At 47.3% G+C, this 20,776-nt stretch overlaps 1 protein-coding gene across 1 annotated transcript in view; it reads left to right on the top strand.

The window, feature by feature from the left end:
• Window positions 1-20,776, top strand: part of LOC142255070 (serine/threonine-protein kinase D3-like) — a 100,551-nt gene that overhangs the window by 17,693 nt on the left and 62,082 nt on the right. The window contains exon 2 of the mRNA XM_075326513.1: window positions 1,623-2,253. Coding sequence (XP_075182628.1) covers window positions 2,113-2,253 — 141 coding nt within the window. The 5' untranslated portion in view covers window positions 1,623-2,112. The remainder of the gene's footprint in view (window positions 1-1,622; window positions 2,254-20,776) is intronic.

Below are 20,776 nucleotides of genomic sequence, written 5' to 3' on the forward strand. Positions count from 1 at the left end.
GACATTGAGACATAAAATAGCTAGACTGCAGTTTGCCAAAATGTACGTAGGTAACCAAAATCCTTTTGGGAATGTGCCGTGTGGCGAGATGAAACCAAGATAGAGCATTTTGGTAAAGCACATTATTCTACTGCTAACTAAAAAATTAATGAGGCCTACAAAAGAAAAGACCAAAGTACCTACAGTCAGATATGGTGGAGTCTCAAAGATGTTTTGGGGCTGTTTTGCTGCCTCTGGAACTGGGTGCCTTGACTGTGTACAAGACATCATGAAATCTAAAGATTACCAAAAGATTTTGAGTTGCAGTGTAGTGCCCAGCGTCAGAAAGCTGTGTTTGCGTCCTAGGTCTTGGATCTTACAGCAGTATAATGACCCCAAACATATTTCAAGAAGCCCCCAGAAATGGATGGAAAGAAAGCGCTGGAGAGTTCTGAAGTGACAGCAATGAGTCTGGATCCAAATCCCATTGACACCTGTGGAGAGATCTTAAAATGCTGTTGGGAGAAATATGAGAGACCTGGAGCAGTGTACAAAAAAGAGTCCAAAACTCCAGTTGAGCAGTATAAGAAGCTTGTTAATGGTTTTAGGAAGCCATTGATTGCAGTTATTTATTATAAAGTGTGTGTGCAACCAAATATTAAGTTGAGGGCGCCAACAATTTTGTAGTTTTGTGTGAAATTATGTCTACAATTTTTCTGTGTGTTGTTCCAATACACATAATGGAAAAAAAACTTGTGAAACTGCAATCATTTTCTGGGACAATTTCAAAGGTGCCAACACTTTCGGCAATGACTGTATAATCTGACCTACTTTAAGACGCTTCTTCTCCAGCTAATTATCTACTTATCATTATTATCCAATACATTCATTACGGTAAAGGCCAGTTTACACGCTGCAATATCGGTATCGATATCGCTAGCGAGCGTACCCGCCCCCGTCAGTTGTGCGTCACGGGAAAATCACTGCCCGTGGCGCACAACATCGCTTACACCCGTCACACGGACTTACCTTCCCTGTGACGTTGCTGTGGCCGGCGATCCGCCTTCTTTCTAAGGGGGCGGCTCGTGCGGCGTCACAGTGACGTCACACGGCAGCCGTCCAATAACAGCAGAGTGGCAGTGATGAGCGGCCGGAATATCCCGCCCACCTCCTTCCTTCCTCATTGCCGGCGGCCGCAGGTGAGGTGATGTTCCTCGTTCCTGCGGTGTCACACGTAGCCATGTGTTCTGCGCAGGAACGACGAACAACCTGCGTCCTGCAACAGCAACGATAATCGGGAAAGGAACGAAGCGTCAACGATCAACGATAAGGTGAGTAATTTTGATCGTTAACAGTCGTTCCTGCGTTTCACACGCAACGACATCGCTAACGAGGCCGGATGTGCGTCACACGAATTAAATGACCCCAACGACATCTCGTTAGTGATGCCGTTGCGTGTAAAGCGGCCTTTAATGTTATATTATCAACTTTTCCAAAAAGATATAGGTCTATTATAGAATTAACGAGGCTAAGGTCCGATCACTGATTAGGATTCTTTTCTCCTCTTTACGAGACGGAACATTACTGATTCTGTCATGATTCCGCTGATAATTAATATCCAGATCGTTTTCTTTATTATTCAGAAAGAAGAGTGAAACAAAAGTCAAGTGACAACTACTTAACCGCACTCATTAACGCTGGAAATCTTACCCGGCTAACATCAACACTGGACGTGTTAATCTTTTGAAAGCCTTAAAGAAAAATGAGTAATACGTGTTTGGATTTCTTTGGACTTCCTGGAAAGGACTAAAGTTAAACATCAGAGGAAAACATCACAGTGAGACTATTATTTGCCGGATTGCTTTGATTTTTGTAACTATTGGATTACCACTCGGTACATTTCTACAATCCGCATGTTTATATCTTCGTATTCGGTTCAAGAAACACAGGATTTCTGTTACAGGATTTTGGATTATTATCAACCGGAAGTGAGAGACGGGTTATTATAATGTGCAAGTTGCTGGTCGGTAAATGTTTCCTTCCATTTGTGGGGTAAGAAGAAAGGAATACCCAGTAAACGTCTCATAAATCTAGACTAGTTGGGGAGAGTCCAGTATTCTAAAGATTTTCATAATGACTTTGGATAAAGTTTCTCAGGGAAAAACAACCATCAGGCTCCAGATAGGTCTATGTCGGGAGGCGTATCATCTACACCCAAGTGAGACCAATTATGTGACACTGAAGAGACTCGCCATGGACCTTGTCGAAAAGAAGGTAGGTGCCTTTTTTCATAATTAAAGCTTTGGTGGTATTTAAAGAAGTTGTCCAGTTACCAAAATTGATTTTTTTTTTCTCATAAATCTGGCAAATATGTGCCTCTCCACACATCTATCATGTTATTTTAGCAATATTACCTTTTATTGTGCTCTAGCAGCACATCCTCATATATGGCTCCAGCTCTGATGGAGTTAATCACTCTCTTGACTTCCTGGGATCAGTTACTACAACTTCCATAATCCTTTGCAATAACTAGCAATCTCTCACACCCACTCTGAGCTCCACCCAAACTGTTCCCTCCCCTCCTTCCTGTGTGCACTGCCTAATCATGGTAATAGAGCTTTTATCATTTATCACTAACTGTCTCCACTCTGGGACTTGTTGTGCAGGTGACCGGATAATACATGTCACTAACTTGATCCACTCTGTGACTTCTGCGGCATAGTACCAAGTTTCTCCACTCTCACCTGCACAACAAGTCCCAGAGTGGAGACAGTTAGTGACATATAGCATCCGGTCACCTGCACAACAAGTCCCAGAATGGAGACAGTTAGTGACATGTAGCATCCGGTCACCTGCACAAGTCCCAGAGTGGAGACAGTTAGTGACATGTAGCATCCGGTCACCTGCACAAGTCCCAGAGTGGAGACAGTTAGTGACATGTAGCATCCGGTCACCTGCACAAGTCCCAGAATGGAGACAGTTAGTGACATGTAGCATCCGGTCACCTGCACAAGTCCCAGAGTGGAGACAGTTAGTGACATGTAGCATCCGGTCACCTGCACAAGTCCCAGAGTGGAGACAGTTAGTGACATGTAGCATCCGGTCACCTGCACAAGTCCCAGAGTGGAGACAGTTAGTGACATGTAGCATCCGGTCACCTGCACAAGTCCCAGAATGGAGACAGTTAGTGACATGTAGCATCCGGTCACCTGCACAAGTCCCAGAGTGGAGACAGTTAGTGACATGTAGCATCCGGTCACCTGCACAAGTCCCAGAATGGAGACAGTTAGTGACATGTAGCATCCGGTCACCTGCACAAGTCCCAGAGTGGAGACAGTTAGTGACATGTAGCATCCGGTCACCTGCACAAGTCCCAGAATGGAGACAGTTAGTGACATGTAGCATCCGGTCACCTGCACAAGTCCCAGAGTGGAGACAGTTAGTGACATGTAGCATCCGGTCACCTGCACAACAAGTCCCAGAGTGGAGACAGTTAGTGAAATGTAGCATCCGGTCACCTGCACAAGTCCCAGAGTGGAGACAGTTAGTGACATGTAGCATCCGGTCACCTGCACAAGTCCCAGAGTGGAGACAGTTAGTAACATGTAGCATCCGGTCACCTGCACAAGTCCCAGAATGGAGACAGTTAGTGACATGTAGCATCCGGTCACCTGCACAAGTCCCAGAGTGGAGACAGTTAGTGACATGTAGCATCCGGTCACCTGCACAAGTCCCAGAGTGGAGACAGTTAGTGACATGTAGCATCCGGTCACCTGCACAAGTCCCAGAGTGGAGACAGTTAGTGAGATGTAGCATCCGGTCACCTGCACAAGTCCTAGAGTGGAGACAGTTAGTGACATGTAGCATCCGGTCACCTGCACAAGTCCCAGAATGGAGACAGTTAGTGACATGTAGCATCCGGTCACCTGCACAAGTCCCAGAGTGGAGACAGTTAGTGACATGTAGCATCCGGTCACCTGCACAAGTCCCAGAATGGAGACAGTTAGTGACATGTAGCATCCGGTCACCTGCACAAGTCCCAATCTGGGACTTGTTGTGCAGGTGAGAGTGGAGAAAGTGGGTCCAATGCAGCAGAAGTCACAGACTGGAGCAAGATAGTGACATGCAGCACACTATGTGTCGGGGCAGAGCATGTCACTAACTGTCTCCACACTGGAACTTGTTGTGCAGGTGACAGAGTGGAGCAGACTGGTCCCATGCAGCGTCCGGTCACTTGTGCTGCTGTAGGAGCACATGATCACGCTGCCGACACCGCAGGCTCTCCTGACAGCTGAGAACAGCGGGCGGATAGTGTGATCACATACTTACGTGACAGGGGTGATTTCAGCAGAAGAAGCCCCCCCCCCCCTGTACTCCACACTGGTGCCCCGTACCTCCCACATCTGACGGATGCTAAGCGCGCGCTCTGTCTTCACCCCTCCACACTGTGCTATCCTCCGGATCCTCCTCTCGATGCTGGGCTGTGACGTGCGGTAGTCACCGCCAACAGCCCAGTTAATCACTGAGAGTGGCACCTGCATCCTCTGACGTAAGCGTCAAGTTTGAGAGCCTGGAATTGACGGGACGTAAGAGGATACCAGGGGGTCATGTGACAGGCACTGAGCTGCAGGATAGCGTCGCTCAGTGCCAGAACTGGAAATAGAAGCCAATGAAGAAAACGCCTATAATGGTAAGTGGAACTCATAGAGAAAATAAAAAAAAATGGGTGAACCACCCCTTTAATCCCGACAAATATATGTGGTCTATGGTTATCTTCCCTATATACTTTAATAATAATAATTTGATATATATAGTCCCAATATATTCCACAGCAGTTTACAATTCAAAGCGGACATGTACAGACAATATCAGATATTACAGAATAACACAATTCAACAGAAAATAATAGGAGTGAGGGTCCCACTTGCAACACTACTGCCATGCTCGGACTAGGGGAGGTCCGGCGTGAGGCCAAAAACACAACTAAAGAGGGGAAATACAATGACAAACAAGGAGTACACCGGGGACACTTTAACAACGGTGAGCCCTAGCGCTAGTGAGAGGGAAGATGGGCACTTCCTCGCTCACCTGCCGCTGTATCCTGTACTCCTAGCCAGTTCCTATACAGGTTTCTCACCTGTCACCGAGCCAGAACCTGAACCCCTGAGATGACCCTAAAATAGTCCCTGGCTAGGGAGTAAGTAGGTAAGGATTACTAGTCTTGTACTGAAACAACACACTGGGAAAGGAAGACAGAGGGAAAACACAACAACAGACTGATGCAGTCAGCACCAGGACTGCAGACACAACAGCAACTCGAATAGAGGGTAACAGCAGCTCCTTCCACCTTGAAGACCAGAAGCCAAATAAATCAAGAATAACCGGCACCCTCTCCTGGTAGCAGAAGGTATATAAAGGGACTGTGAGTTGTCCAAAATGGAAACCCCTGATCAGGCGTCTGAGGCTCTAACCCTCTCTATGCAAAAGAAAACTACATTTAAATAGCAGCGTCTCACCAGGTAAAGTGAGACTCAGACCCAGAAATCTCTTACAGCAGAGAGACGACCATGACAACTACATTCTATTAGGGGAGGAACAAAAGGTAAATGGTAAAAAGTGCTTGTATTGTATGGTCCAGCCCATCAATATAAAAAATAGGAAATTCAAAAAATGCTGCATGAACCAGTAGCCAGCCAGTATGTACAAGTACAAGTGCTATTAAATGCATGGAGGGTCTAAACAGATGATACAAATGACCAGATTTGGAATTAGATTTTGTAAGGGTAAAATACAAATAGTTCGATGAGTGAGGTGAGGTGATAGGCCAGTCTAAAGAAATGCATCTTTTGGGCATTCTTAAATCTGTGGGTATTGCGAATTAAGTAAATTGTTCTTGGTAGTGCGTTCCAGAGAATTGGCAAAGCTCTCAAGAAGTCTTGGAGGTGGGAGCGGCAGGTTTGGTTTATAGAGGATGTCCGTCATAGGTCATGGCCAAATGGAGGGTACGAATAGGGTGATCAGGATGAGGGAGGAGATGTAGGGCAGTGCAGAACTGTGGAGCGCTTTGTGGGTGAGACTGATAAGTTTCTATTAGGCTCTGTAGAGGATTGGCAACCAGTGTAATGACTGGCACAGGGTGGAGGCATCAGTGTAGCAGTTGGAAAGGAATATGATCCTGGCTGTGGCATTCAGGATGGATTGGAGAGGGGACAGTTTAGTAACAGAGAGTCCGATTAGTAAAGAGTTGTAATAGTCCAGACAAGAATGAATATGAGCGACAGTAAAGGGTGCTTTACTTGCTGCGATAACCGTAACGATATATCGTCAGGGTCACGTCGGTAGTGACGCACATCCGGCGCCGTAACCGACATCGCAGCGTGTAACACATATGAGCGATGATCAGCAAGCACAAAAACGTGAAAAATCGTTGCTCGTTGACACGTCGCTCATTTCCATAATATTGCTGCAGCGACAGGTATGATGTTGTTCATCGTCCCTGCGGCAGCACACATCGCTATGTGTGACACCGCAGGAGCGCCGAACATCTCCTTACCTACCTCCACCAACAATGAGGAAGGAAGGAGGTGGGTGGGATGTTATGTCCCGCTCATCTCCGCCCCTCCTCTTCTATTGGGTGGCCGCTTAGTGACGCTGTAGTGACGTCTCGGTGATGCCGAACGCACCTCCCCCTTGAGGGAGGGATTGTTCGGCGGTCACAGTGACGTCGCTGACAAGGTATGTGCATGTGACGCTGCTGTATCGATAATGTTCCCTACGGCAGCGAGCACCACATATCGTGCCACCGACGGGGGCGGGTGCTATTGGTCGCGACATCACTAGCAATAGCTAGCGATATCGCAACGTGTAAAGCACCCTTAAGAGTTTTTGCAGCGTCAACTGTAAGAAAAGTTTGAATTATAGAGCTGTTTTTGAGGTGTAGGTGACATGAGCAAGTGAGTGATCGGATATAGGGGGCGAAGGACTGATCTGAGTCAAATATAACCCCAAGACAGTGGACGGGCAGCTGGAGAGTAGTGGTCGAACCACAAATGGTAATGGTAATATTGGGATCATGCAGATTAGTAGATGGAGGAAACACAAGAAATTCAGTTAATTTAGTGCAGTGTTCCCCAACTCCAGTCACCAAGAGCCACCAACAGTGCATGTTCAACGTTTCAAGATTTCCTTAGTATTACACAGGTGATAATTTAATTACCTGCACAGGGGATATTCCATCATCTGTGCAAGTAAGGAAATCCTGAAGGCATGCACTGTTGGTGGGGACTGGAGTTGGGGAACACTGCTTTTGAGAATGCCCTGAAAAAGAGACATGCTCCATACATACAGTACAGTGTTTTGAGTCTACCATATTCAGGCACCAAATGGTCACATTTTAATCAAGAATCCACTGATGAGTAAGGAATTGCAAATTTACTTCATCTTTCTTTTTGGCAACAAAACATGTTCTTCTCCACATCTGGACTTAACCTACTGCTGACTTCTCTGAAGTTAAAGGGGTTATCTGGGCTTTTCTGTACAATTTATGTTTGGATTTAGGCTGCAAAATGCTGACAGTTTGTCATATACTGTTGAGGAGAGCCATAAGATGAAATACTTAATTAACCTCTGGACATAGAGCACTGTGAGAAGTGTGTTCAATTAAATCAATTCTCTATACATAAGCCAGTCAGTCTTCAGAGGAACCCAAGATGGCCCCCGATGACATCACAGACCCTACCATCAGCATGGAACCACCAGATGACGTCCCTACCATCACCATCACCATGGATCCATCCAATGACATCATAGACCTGCCTACGATGACACCCACCAATCAGCTCATGGACTAACACATTGTTCAACCCACTGACCAATGGACACATCCAAGAATGCTCACTGTAGAGCCGACCATGCCCCTTTCCTAGGTTATATAAAGGCATGATCTTGAATAAATCATGCAGAGCCTGGGCCGACTTTTGTCGAGGAAAGATGAATATCCAACAGTGTGTCTGATCTCATTTTTCTAGCATCCACTCGATCCACACCAGTTAGAATCAGGCAGTAGGCAACTTGTGGAACTTTGTAAGAGTTCACCCTAACAATACTCCCTGTCAGCATTCTTCACCATTGTCTAGATACAAAACCTGTATGGAGAGAAGGTATGCACACCAGTGACTATGTAAGGGGAATACATGTAATAGCAGAAACTGCTGTGTGAATACTGACTTGAAAAATCCAATAGCTATATGTAAGAGTGAAAATGTGAAAAATGGAATCTGCATTACTGCCATGATCATATGAATCAAGAGAAATTTAGCTACTGAATTGATCAATGCAATAGAGCCCCAACACTACGCCAAAGTATTTCTCTACGTTGGGGTCCCTAGCTTGTGTGTGTCCTCTCATGCAGTTAAAAAACTTACCGTGTATGGGAATCTGAGACCCAGGCTATATATGCGTATAATGTGGACTGGCAATAGGTGTGGTGGGGCCGGGTTCACAAACGAAAGACTACAAATCAATCAAGAAATAACGTCTGGAACACCATTCTAAGTCTGAACTGGGTGCAGACTCAGAATGGTGTTCCAGACGTTATTACTTGATAGATACAAAACCTGGGCATGTGACCAGCTCATTCCTGATTCTGCAGGAGCTGCGCAGACCCCGACTTGTGTTTTTCTGTCTGGAGTCTGGTTGTAACTTCACAACTCTCTCCATCTGTGTGAATGCTGATTGATCTGAGTTGCCCAATCAGCCATATAGAGTGACCAATGCGGTTGTGCTGGGCACCGGCCGCCAGACATCAGACGGAGGTGAGGCAAGGAGACAGCGCCCCTCACTGAACGTTTCGTGCCTGCCATCTCACACCATCACGCTGCCTAATGGAGCGCAATATGAACTTGGGACAACATCCACTCTCTCACTTGCTGTGATCCCACCACCCTGCTGCAGATTCAGCCTGGGCCTGTGACAATGTGGGTGATGCAGACTATAATAGACAGATCCCTGGATATCAGCTGAGTGAGTAGAAGCCCACTGCTTTATAGTGTGTGAAATGTCACTCAGCAGGGACACAGGACAGGGGTGTGAGGGGGTGTAGAGGGCCTACATTACTCTCCAGTTAGTAAGAGAAACGTGTGCAGCTATTAAGGGGTGGGGGAGAACCTGCAGAAACGTATACTTGAATTAGGGAGAGAGGGGTATTTTATTGGGATCATATGAATATATATATATATATATATACATATACATATATATATATATGCAGTTGGGGGGCTTTGTTTTACTGCAAGGGGTGATGTACATACAGTACAGACCAAAAGTTTGGACACACCTTCTCATCTCTAGAATAACTATTAAGAGGAGACTTGGTGCAGCAGCCTTCATGGTAAAATAGCTGCTAGGAAACCACTGCTAAGGACAGGCAACAAGCAGAAGAGACTTGTTTGGGCTAAAGAACATAAGGAATGGACATTAGACCAGTGGAAATCTGTGCTTTGGTCGGATGAGTCCAAATTTGAGATCTTTGGATCCAACCACCGTGTCTTTGTAGAAAAGGTGAACGGATGAACTCTACATGGCTGGTTCCCACCGTGAAGCATGGAGGAGGAGGTGTGATGGTGTGGGGGGGGCTTTGCTGGTGACACTGTTGGGGATTTATTCAAAATTGAAGGCATACAGAACCAGCATGGCTACCACAGCATCTTGCAGCGGCGTGCTATTCCATCCGGTTTGTGTTTAGTTGGACCATCATTTATTTTTCAACAGGACAATGACACCAAACACACCTCCAGGCTGTGTAAGGGCTATTTGACTAAGAAGGAGAGTGATGGGGTGCTACGCCAGATAACCTGGCCTCCACAGTCACCAGACCTGAACCCAATCAAGATGGTTTGGGGTGAGCTGGACCGCAGAGTGAAGGGAAAAGGGCCAACAAGTGCTAAGCATCTCTGGGAACTCCTTCAAGACTGTTGGAAAACCATTTCCGGTGACTACCTCTTGAAGCTCATCAAGAGAATGCCAAGAGTGTGCAAAGCAGTAATCAAGGCAAAAGGTGGCTACTTTGAAGAACCTAGAATATAAGACATATTTTCAGTTGTTTCACACTTTTTTAAGTATTTCGTTCCACATGTTTTAATTCACAGTTTTGATGCCTTCAATGTGAATCTACAATTTTTAGAGTCGTGAAAATAAAGAAAACTCTTTGAATGAGAGGGTGTGTCCAAACTTTTGGTCTGTACTGTACATAGGAGCCACATTGGAGTATAATTACATGTATCCATTGTAGTAAAATGACACCCTCATTAATTAATTAATTAGCTATATTAATTAATTATCTTATTGCTGAGAGGAAGCTATCTCTAGATAGACTCTCATAGTATGTAATATTACATGGCAGCCGATAAAATAAATTACTGTCCATAGAAATCCTAGACAGATCAGCATGTTATAGTGGGAGTTACTCCTTTAAATGGGCTCTGTTCACCAAGTGTAAAGGCAAAGAACCTTATTCCAGTGATGTGTCACTTACTGGGCTGTTTGCTGCAATTTTAGCATAATCCATGTTTACTCTGTTTCCTGCAGATCCACCAGTTCTCTGAATGGAGCGCTCTGTATAACCACTGATTGGCAGCTTTCTGTGTACACTGTACATAGGCAAAAAGCTGCCAGTCAGTGGGGGAGGGGGAGGTTTTACAGAGGTCATGAATATGGAAGACTACATAGCATTTCACTTGTTTGACAACTATGGCAGGACCAGTGAAAAGTCTATAATAGTCTTAATCGGGTATATGGACAACCCCTTTTACAAGCTTGGTATTAAAGGGAACCTGTCACCAGATTTGTCCCTTATAACCTGCAGCCACCACCAGTGACCCCTTATATATAGCATTCTAAAATACTGTATAAACGAGCCCAGGATGCTGTGTAGAACTTAAAAAAAGAGTTTTTATTATACTCACCTACGGGGCGGAGTAGTCCGGTCCGTTGGGTGTCTCTGGTCTGGGTCCGCCACCTCCTAATTGCTTGCTATCGCCGTCCTCCTTCCCAACTATGTGTGGATGATGCACACTACATCATCCACACAGTGTCCTCCATTGCACTCCTGAGCACGTGCACTTTGAAGGTAGATCAAAGTGTTGTGGTGCGCAAGTGTGGGTGGTCTTTGACCTTTCCCTGTGCCTACGCATTACAGGACTTTGGGGCAGAGAGCGGTATGCAGTTGTCGCGGGCGGGGAGGAGGGTATCAGCACACTACGCTCACCCCTTCTGCTCGGGTCCGGCGGCCGCTGCTCAGTGGTGGCTCGAGCTGTAAGCCGGATCCCGGGGGTTTCTCAAGCGGCACTCCTCGCCCGTGAGTGAAAGGGGTTTGTTGGGTGTGGGGATTGTTTATAGTCCGTGACGCCACCCACGGTTGTGGTGATTTCACCACCGCTGCTTAATACGGGGATCCCGGGGATGGTGATGCGGAGCAGCCAGGTGTTGTGTTGCCCCTCCGTGGGTAGGGGTTGGTGATCCCGGGGCCCGGTGACGGTTTGGGAGGTGCAGGGCCTGGTGGGCGCAGGGACGCGGGGGCAGCGCTGTGCCTTGCGGCACTGTGGTACTCACTCAGCCTGAGACGTTGACACAGTTTGTACGGTAAACCAAACGGCTGGTAAGACGGTCCCACGGACGGCTGCAATTGCTCTCCCAGTAGGTGACGGTGATGTCCCTCTTCCTTGCACCTTGTGTACTTGTTGGTTGCGATGGGTCCCCACCGGTAACCCGCTCCCCGGCTTCAAGCTGGGCCAGAGGAGCTCTACTCTTTGCCCGCAGGCGCTGGCCCTCAGAAACTGGTGCCGTGGCGGTGGCGGTGTCTGTGTTGTACAGGTTGGGCTGTTGCCTTCACTCGGGTCTTGGTTGTTGGGGGATCTACGTCCCCTTCACTGACGGATTCAGCAATTTACGGCGACTCCAAGCCTTGCCGGGGTCCGAGAGGCCCCTGCCCTGGTGCTGACTGTCCTTCGGAACACTGCTCCAGACCACCGGGCACACAGCCTACGGGGTCCTTCCAGGAACTTAAACGGTCCCCCTCCAGACAGTCACCGCCGTTGCTGACCTTGCTGACCTGTCCTGCACACAGCTGGACTTCCAGGCTTTCTCTCTCCGTCACCACTCTTGCTTTCCTCCTTTACCACCTTACTCCGCTTCTACTTTCACTAGCTGTTTACTTTAGCCCTGCCTGGGCTACTCCTCCACTTCCTCCTCCCTGACTAGACTGCCTGGTTTCTCCCGCCTCCAGAGCTGTGATCTCCTTGGTGGGTGGAGCCAACCGCCTGGCCCACCCCCTGGTGTGAATCATCAGCCTCTGGAGGAAGGCAACAAGGATTTTTGGTTCAGCTTTGATGTGCCTACCTGGGATGTGGGGTGTGGTGGTGTGTGACCTGTGTCCCCTGGCTTGCCCAGGGCGACACATTCCCCCTTAGCAAAATGCAGACCGTCCGCGGGCTGCCGTCCTACACCGGTTTTATTTTTCTGTAAAAAGGGATAACAGGGTTAAACATAACATATTCACATTTTTAATAACTCTTCCCAAAATGGGAGGCACATTTCCTTTAACGTTGCATAACGGTTTACGGTTACGGTTTCCGCTCTCTCCCACCCAAGCAACCTGGCCCTGATGCTGCCCCTAAAGCCCAGGCAGCACCCCTTGACCCACAGTCCAGCACACGGTACCCGAGCGGGATCTGTCCTTCCCTCCAGAGGGTAGCCACCGGTTCCTTTGGTGGCTGGGCCCCAGCCTGCTCTGCTGAGGGCCCTCCCTCCAACCTGCCTCTCCGGAGGCGGCATTGCGGAAAACGGTAACGGCAAACAACATATTTACAAGCCACTTACGTCTGTGGGTGCCCTGCAAGTTCACGGGCTTGTCCATGGATAGTTCCCATGCAAAAACTTTTTAACGGTCCCCACGGGGACAACGGTGCCGGCTCCGGCCGGTTCAATCACAAGCAAATCAGGTGAAACTTCGTTTAATCATCTTTCTCATTGGCAGAACTTTCAAACTTTCAACTTTTCAAACAGGTGGTCCCAACGGGGACTGGATAACGGTGCTCCGCTGCCTTTTGCGGCTCAACAGTCCATTCTCACTCGTGGGGCTCTAGTGCCACCTTCACATGGTGCACCGCTCTGGACCCCAATGGTAGCTCGCTGCAGGCGATCTTCTTCCATATTCATGCGGGCATGCACATCCGCTCTACACCCCTCTCGGGCATCGATCTCCCTGCGCAGCTGCTGTTGCCGCCGCTCCCAGCCGGGAGTACTTTCTGGTTGCTCCGGTTCAGCGTGTGCGGGGGACGGACCCAGCCAGAGTCCCTCCATGTCGGCTACGACCGGCACCTTCAGTAATGAGGGACCCCGCTGTGACATGGCCTCCTCTGCCTCCTGGCAGCTGCATCCCCGCCGTGCCTCCGGTGCATCTTTGCTGACGGGCTCAGCCTTTGGCTTCTTCCATAGAAGCGGTTCAGGGTGGTCATGAGCTTCTGCTGCAGGTCGATCCGCCGGGGCGGATTGGCAGGGTACCGCTACCGGTGGTGGTGGTAGTGGGCCTAGTGGCGGGGTAGCAGCAGCTAACGCGGGTAGCGGGAGAGGCAGCAGGGTGAACGGGTGTAGGCCGGGCCCCTCAGCCGCAGCTGCCGATCCCTCAGGAATACAGGGACGTGGGTCTCTTACCCGTTCCTCCAAATCTTCCTCCACCTCGCATCTCCGCATAGCAGCCACCACTTCCACCATGTCGGCCTCCCACTCCTCCAGGAGGAGTTGCATATGGGCCTGCAGACGGCTGCTTAGCTGGGCGGTCCGGACTTCCACCCACGCCGCCATGCCGGGCGCGGGGACCACGGTGTTGTTGGTCGGACTCAGCATCTTTAGCAGCGGCCTCTTCCAGGAACCAATAAATGCCCGCAGGGTCCTGGCGTCCCTGCTTCCATAGCCGCGCTCACATGCGGCCAGCCGCCATTTCGTCCCCCTTAGCTCTCTCCGGCCCCTCCTCTCTCGGGGCGGGGTTTTGGCCTTCGCGCCTCTACTGCTCGAGAAGACGCTCGAGCGGGAACTTTTCGCGCCAAAGATGGCGGCTTCTGAAATTTTTCTGCCGGATACCTCCGGCGGTAACAAGGCGCACCTCTACCAGACGGCAGAGCGGTAAGATCCTGTTCGTGACGCCAAGTTGTCGCGGGCGGGGAGGAGGGTGTCAGCACACCGCGCTCACCCCTTCTGCTCGGGTCCGGCGGCCGTCGCTGCTCAGTGGTGGCTCGAGCTGTAGGCCGGATCCCGGGGTTCTCGAGCGGCACTCCTCGCCCGTGAGTGAAAGGGGTTTGTTGGGTGTGGGGATTGTTTATAGTCCGTGACGCCACCCACGGTTGTGGTGATTTCACCACCGCTGCTTAATACGGGGATCCCGGGGATGGTGATGCGGAGCAGCCAGGTGTTGTGTTGCCCCTCCGTGGGTAGGGGTTGGTGATCTTTTTGGTTCAGCTTTGATGTGCCTACCTGGGATGTGGGGTGTGGTGGTGTGTGACCTGTGTCCCCTGGCTTGCCCAGGGCGACACACATTCGCAGGAGGACAATGGAGGAGACTGTGTGGATGACGTATGACATATCAGCCATACGAAGCAGGGAAAGAGGATGGTGATTGCAAGTAGAGAGGAGGCACCTAGAGATGCCATCAGGCCCGACCACCCCACAGGTGAGTATAATAAAAGATCTTTTGTACATTCTACAGAGTGGCCTTGGCTCTTATATACAGTATTCTAGAATGCTGTATATAGGGGCTCACTGGTGGTGGCCGCAGCTTATAGGGGACAAATCTGGTAATAGGTTCCCTTTAAAGGCCTGTTTTTGTATGAGAGATTCTGATGACAACATGCCCAAATCGCCAAGTACAACAATCTCTAACCCTTAACTTGCTTAAATAGTTGTGGCTCCGCGTGTATATGTGATGACATCAAAGTAATAATAACCACAAATACCACGGTATTGCTTCAGAAAGAGAAATTACTATTTATCCCCCAGTGTATGAAGACATGCATTATTAAAGTTGTCATGATGTAAATGTTGGCAGAGAATTGGTCCTTTCTCTGAGGCTTTGTGCAGATGGCACTGTTACAGTTCTCTGCATGAATCTTCTATATTTATAGCCACAGATGGGATCGGATCTTGTTGTTTGACATCAGGTTATTGATGGCAATAAGTTGCATGATATTTTTGTACTTTATCGTATGAGGATGATGATAAGAAACATAAAGTATCGATCTATGGCAGTGGTCCCCAACTTCTCTGACCTTGAAGGCCACATGCAGCTCTGAGAGAGGGTCGCGAGCCACCTTCAGCTCTGAGAGGTCGTAAGCCACCTTCAGCTCTGAGGGAGGGTCGCGAGCCACATCCAGCCCTGAGAAAGGGTCGCGAGCTACATTCAGCTCTGAGAGACGGTCGCGAGCCACAATCAGCTCTGAGAGAGGGTTGCAAGTCACATTCAGCTCTGAGAAAAGGTCGCGAGCTACCTTCAGCTCTGAGGGAGGGTCACGAGACACATCCAGCTCTGAGAGAGGGTCGCGAGCCACATCCAGCTCTGAGAGAGGGTCACGAGCCACATTCAGCTATAAGAAAGGATTGCGAGCCACATTAAGCTGTGAGAGAGGGTCCCAAACCACATTCAGCTCTGGGAGAGGTTCGCGAGCCACAGTCAGCTCCGATAATGGGTCGTGAGCCACAGTCAGCGCTGAGTGAGGGTCGCGAGCCACCTTCAGCTCTGAGAGGGGGTCACAAGCCACCTTCAGCTCTGAGAGGGGGTCACAAGCCACCTTCAGCTCGGAGGGAGGGTCGCACGCCACATTCAGCTCTGAGAGAGGGTCAAGAGCCACATCCAGCTCTGAGAGAGGGTCACGAGTCATATTCAGATCTGAGAGAGGGTCGCGAGGCACATCCAGCTGCTTCCCCCTCACAGTAACGACACCCAGAGCCCCCATTACCAGTATAATGACAGCCAAAGCTTTTCCACATAAATCACTCCAAGGTGGTATACCAAAACCTGTGGATTCCTACCTCCATTCAGATCTGCTCTTCTGTGTGGATTTCATCATCTGAAGATCTGCTCTTGATGGTTGTTTGAAAGACCTGGTACAAATGCACCAATCTGGAAGAAAGCTACGAGCCACACGTCATGAACCTGTGAGCCATATGTGGCTCCAAAGCTACAAGAAGGGACCCCTGATCTACGGATTCCCATTACTATCTTCCAGTGGACAGAAGGGGGGGGTCACAATATTAAGCTACTGTAGATGTAGTGCCTGTTACATAATGCCGGGTAAGGACCTACAAAAAATGTTGACGTAACCTAAGTGCATCATATCTATATTGGGTCATAAATGGCAAATTACCATTATTGCTTAAGCTCCAGGACTAGAGATGGCAGACTCATTGAAGTTCAGGTTCACCAGGTCAACCGGACATTAGTCAAAGTTCTGTTTGGGACCCGGACTTGACCTGAACCTCAATGGAAGTCACTGATTGGGCAGTTCGAGTATCCACCCACAGACAACTAGACATAAACAGAGCACTTCCGGGGGAAGAAGGGCAGAGGGTTTTCAGGTTTTTTTTCAATACACCCTACATTCGATCATGCTGTTGTCACCCCCAGTGTGAGCCATTCAAACAATGCAAGCGGCTTGAATTGGGCCAAGCACTGAACGTCCCCGAGCACGGCACGAGTGGTCAACATACGTAAAGCGCCAGAACTCCGTTCTTGAACACTGATTTTTTTTTTGTGACATTTGTGTTCTTCATGAACCTCAAACTTTACTGTTTGGGTCCCCTCATCTCTATCCAGGACCTCTCTTCTGTCTTGCCCAAAAAGTAATGTCAATGGCTCCTGGGCAATTTGAGGTTTCTGTGAAGATATTGAAACCAAAGTTTATTTGACTATAATGTCACTATAATTTTATGGTAAACTAGGTCAAGAAATTGCCTGAGTCTTGCCATGATCACAAAATGATATCATGTCCTATATTACACGAAGGAAACATCAAGCTGTTACGTTCCCTTAAAAAGCTGCTCTGACGTAAACCCAATCACCCAACATATCAACATGTAGAGCTTTTGTTGATACTTGTACAAGTTCTTTGCCATATTAATGAGGTTGTATGTGAGATAAGTGATGGTGGCCTCACTTGGAATAACTCCAGGAGTCTATTATAATATACTGAAGATGAGTCTACAAGATAGAACAATGGCAGAGATTGTGAACGTGCTCCTTAGTCGATAGCTGATGAAATACATTTGCATTAATATGTTAATAACTTGTTTTTATAGTTTTAGAACAATTAGAGAGGAGAGAATCTTTTGCCAACTTCATTGAATTTTCCTCCAAAATTAAATTTCCAGTAAACCGATTGGCCGCAAATTGTATTACTGCAAAGTCTTCAACTGACTTGAAAACATATGTGTACTACTGAGGTCTCTGGGACAGTTCTGAACACTTTTCAAGCTCTTTAATGCCAACACTCTCACTAATGTCACCTCAACATATTGTACATGGTCAATGGGTAAACAAATGGTATCTGTAATGGTTATTTAGTGTTTTAAAAGCTTTTCTCTTTACCTCTATTGCTAAGCTGTGTCACTATCCAGATTCACTACAAAGTAGCTGCTGCATTCCCTGCCTTGACTTTTATTCAGGCTCTGATAATTCCTCCTTATTGGCTATCTTACATCATGAAATATGAAAGCTGCAAGGCATTAACAACAATAATGCATGGCAAACACTATACGGTAAAGTAGCAATGATCAAATGGTAGTTTGGCGATTGTCGTAGAAATCAAATCGCAAACTGTTCACCGGGTAGAAAACAGATTTCCTAAAATTCTACATAAATTCGATTTGCATCTCTAATAATGATAAAATAGTGATGTGAAACTAATTATATATTGCCTCTGTATAATCCTGATACTAAAATATGGAAATGTGCATAGAGAGCTCATGAGTTTGACTATATGCATCCTCCGTCCACCCAGTCAAATTGAAAGCTGCAGTTTATACTGAGCAGTGTGAGATCTGAGTTATAACAGGGAGGAGGGACATTGAGGAGTTGTCAAAGGGGATGGTGTTGTGAATGTCAGTTATGCTGTTGCTGCTGTGAGGCTCCCTCTTGTGGCCAGGAATGGTTTTGACAGAGACCAGGTGTTCTTGAGCAATGGGCATTTCCATTGCTAAATCTCTGCCTATTTAAGCCTTGGCCTCTTGGCAGTCTGAGCCGGTTATCATTGTCCTGTTGCTCACCTGCCTTTTCATCTTGCTTCTGACCTCATCTACCCCAGATACGTGCATGGTTCTTTCTTAGTTGTTTTGTTCTTTTTGTTCTTTTCTGGGTTTGTCATTTACTCTGGTTATTGTCAGTTTATTTGCATGCAGGAATCTTCCCTCTCTGTTGCTTAGCTGGGACGCTCCATGCAGCTATGTTTGGAGTTTTGTCCTGTAAGTCCATGTGTTTGTTTCTTCTTGAATTTGAAATTCCTGTTTTCTGTTCATTGGTTTGACCAGAGCGCCTGATATAGGACGGAGTACAGATCGTGCGATCTGAGGACCTTTTTGTACTATCAGGTATTTGGGTTTTTGTAGGGTTTTTCTCTGGCCACCATCAGCCCCTTTTCTATCCTTTCCTATTTAGTTAGTGAGGCCTCACCTTTGCTAATCCTATCCTCCATCTGTGTATTGTATTTTCCTATATCACCATAGTCTTTGAATGTGGGGGGCTTGCTATACCTTTGGGGATCTGCTCTGAGGCAGAGAGTTATTCATCCTTGATTCCTTTAGGATAGCTAGTTTCTCTGGCTGGGTTCGCGGTGCTTAGGATGTTAGTTCACTCCTCAGCTACTTCTAGTGTTGGTGGTTAGTAAGGAGATGGCGGCCAGATTAGTTGCCAATGCTCATGTCACCTTTTGCCAATGATACATTGTGATCTTCCATGGTTCCGGATTATAACAGGATGGGCATAAATTGAGGTTAAACGTCAAGAGGATTATACAGCTATTCTGACTTTGCGGTCTTACTTTGTTTTTAACGGAAATACGTCAGGTCTAAGAAACCTGTTGAATAATCTATAGAGTTAGTATTGTGGAATCTGGTGACAGATCAGCTTTAAGGTGTGTGTATGTGTGTGTGTGTGTGTGTGTGTGTGTGTGACGCTAGTCACTACACTGCAAATCATGAGGCAGAATTGTCAAACTTTGCGGGGTCAGGCATCAGGGGATTTTGTCAAGATTTTGTGCAGTCACCTGTTACTACAATCCCTCTGCCCCCTCTTTTTGCTAAGCTGGAGAAAGTCCAAAGAAATTAGTCGCTTTTTAACCTGGATTAACTGAGGAAAAGCAACTGCAGCTGGCCGACAGAGGATCAGCCATGTGACTGTACAATTAGCCAGATCCGGTACAAATATTTACAATCATGCAGAAATAACTATTTTTACATACCTGCACAAAACTCACCAACTATCATGGCGGCGACAGGCTCTGTTCACATTGCAGAGTCTGACACTCCGTCCCATGGTTTCTCTGGTGTATCTGATCAACTTAAGCAGACCCAGGCGTTAACCTGCTATGTACTCATTCATAGACAGGCTAGCAAGAGTTATCCTCTGCTAGCCTGCTCGTTAGACTTCTTTGATCACATGTTGTAAAGAAGCCAATCACATCTGCTCCTCTCATTTAGACTGGAGGAAATCCTCTACCTACGCCAACTATAGTTTACAATCTGTTGGTCTGTGTGATGTGGTGTCCCAAAATTGCTGGACAAAGAGCTGCTTTGTGCTTGGTGTTGTTGTGGAGTTACCCATCATCTTGTTGCTTCCTTCCTGCTCTTGTTTTTCTCCTATTCTCTTATTGCCTTATACTTTGTGTTTGCATGCTGAGTGACAGTTTTAGTTTCCCCTGTTTGACTATTGCTATGGGTGAAATCACACGTCTATTCCGGACTTTTGGGGGAGGGAGTATAAGATCAGGGCTGGTCAGAAGCAGGGGCAGGAAGGAGACTCAGACATCCCCACCATTAGGGGTATCTCTGAGAATAAGGATAGCACAGGGCCCCCTAGTCTGAGGGTCAAAGTCCCCCGTAACAATACCTCAGGGAGAAGGGAAAAAAAATTAAAGGGAACCAGTCCTGTTGCAAATGTTATCTGATCTGCTGGCAGGATTTTATAGAGCAGGAGGAGCTGATCAGATTTATAGACATTATTGTGGAAAATGTATTTTATTAATTAAAATCTCTGGTGTTTGTATGTAAAGGAGTCCAGTTTGCGGTCCTATCAGTGACTAACAATCTTCCCTTTTATGCATGCAGAGATAGCTGTCAATCACTAGTAGGACCGCCCACTGGACTCCTATACATACAAACACCACGGATTTCAAGGAATAAAATACAAGTTATAGTGAATCTTTTCACAGAAGCCCATATATCATTCTGCTCAGCTTCTCCTCTTTACTGTTCTGACTACAGATCAGACTGTGTTGTGTTACCCTTTAAGAATTTTTTTTTAAAGTCATCCATGTTATAAGCTAAATAAAAAATTATAATTTTGATATGACTGACAATTGTTTATTGACCATTTGTGGAAGAGAATATGGCCAATTAAAGGGAAGCTGTCAACTAAAAACTGCATTTAACGACATCCCTTATTATAATAGTAGTAATCTGCAAGCAAATACTGATTAAAAAGTCTCCACAGGGAGAAAATGAAGTTATATTCTCCCTGCAGCCACTTGCATCCAGTCCTCAG

Source organism: Anomaloglossus baeobatrachus, chromosome 10 (genome assembly GCF_048569485.1).
Source record: "Anomaloglossus baeobatrachus isolate aAnoBae1 chromosome 10, aAnoBae1.hap1, whole genome shotgun sequence".
Taxonomy (NCBI): domain Eukaryota; kingdom Metazoa; phylum Chordata; class Amphibia; order Anura; family Aromobatidae; genus Anomaloglossus; species Anomaloglossus baeobatrachus.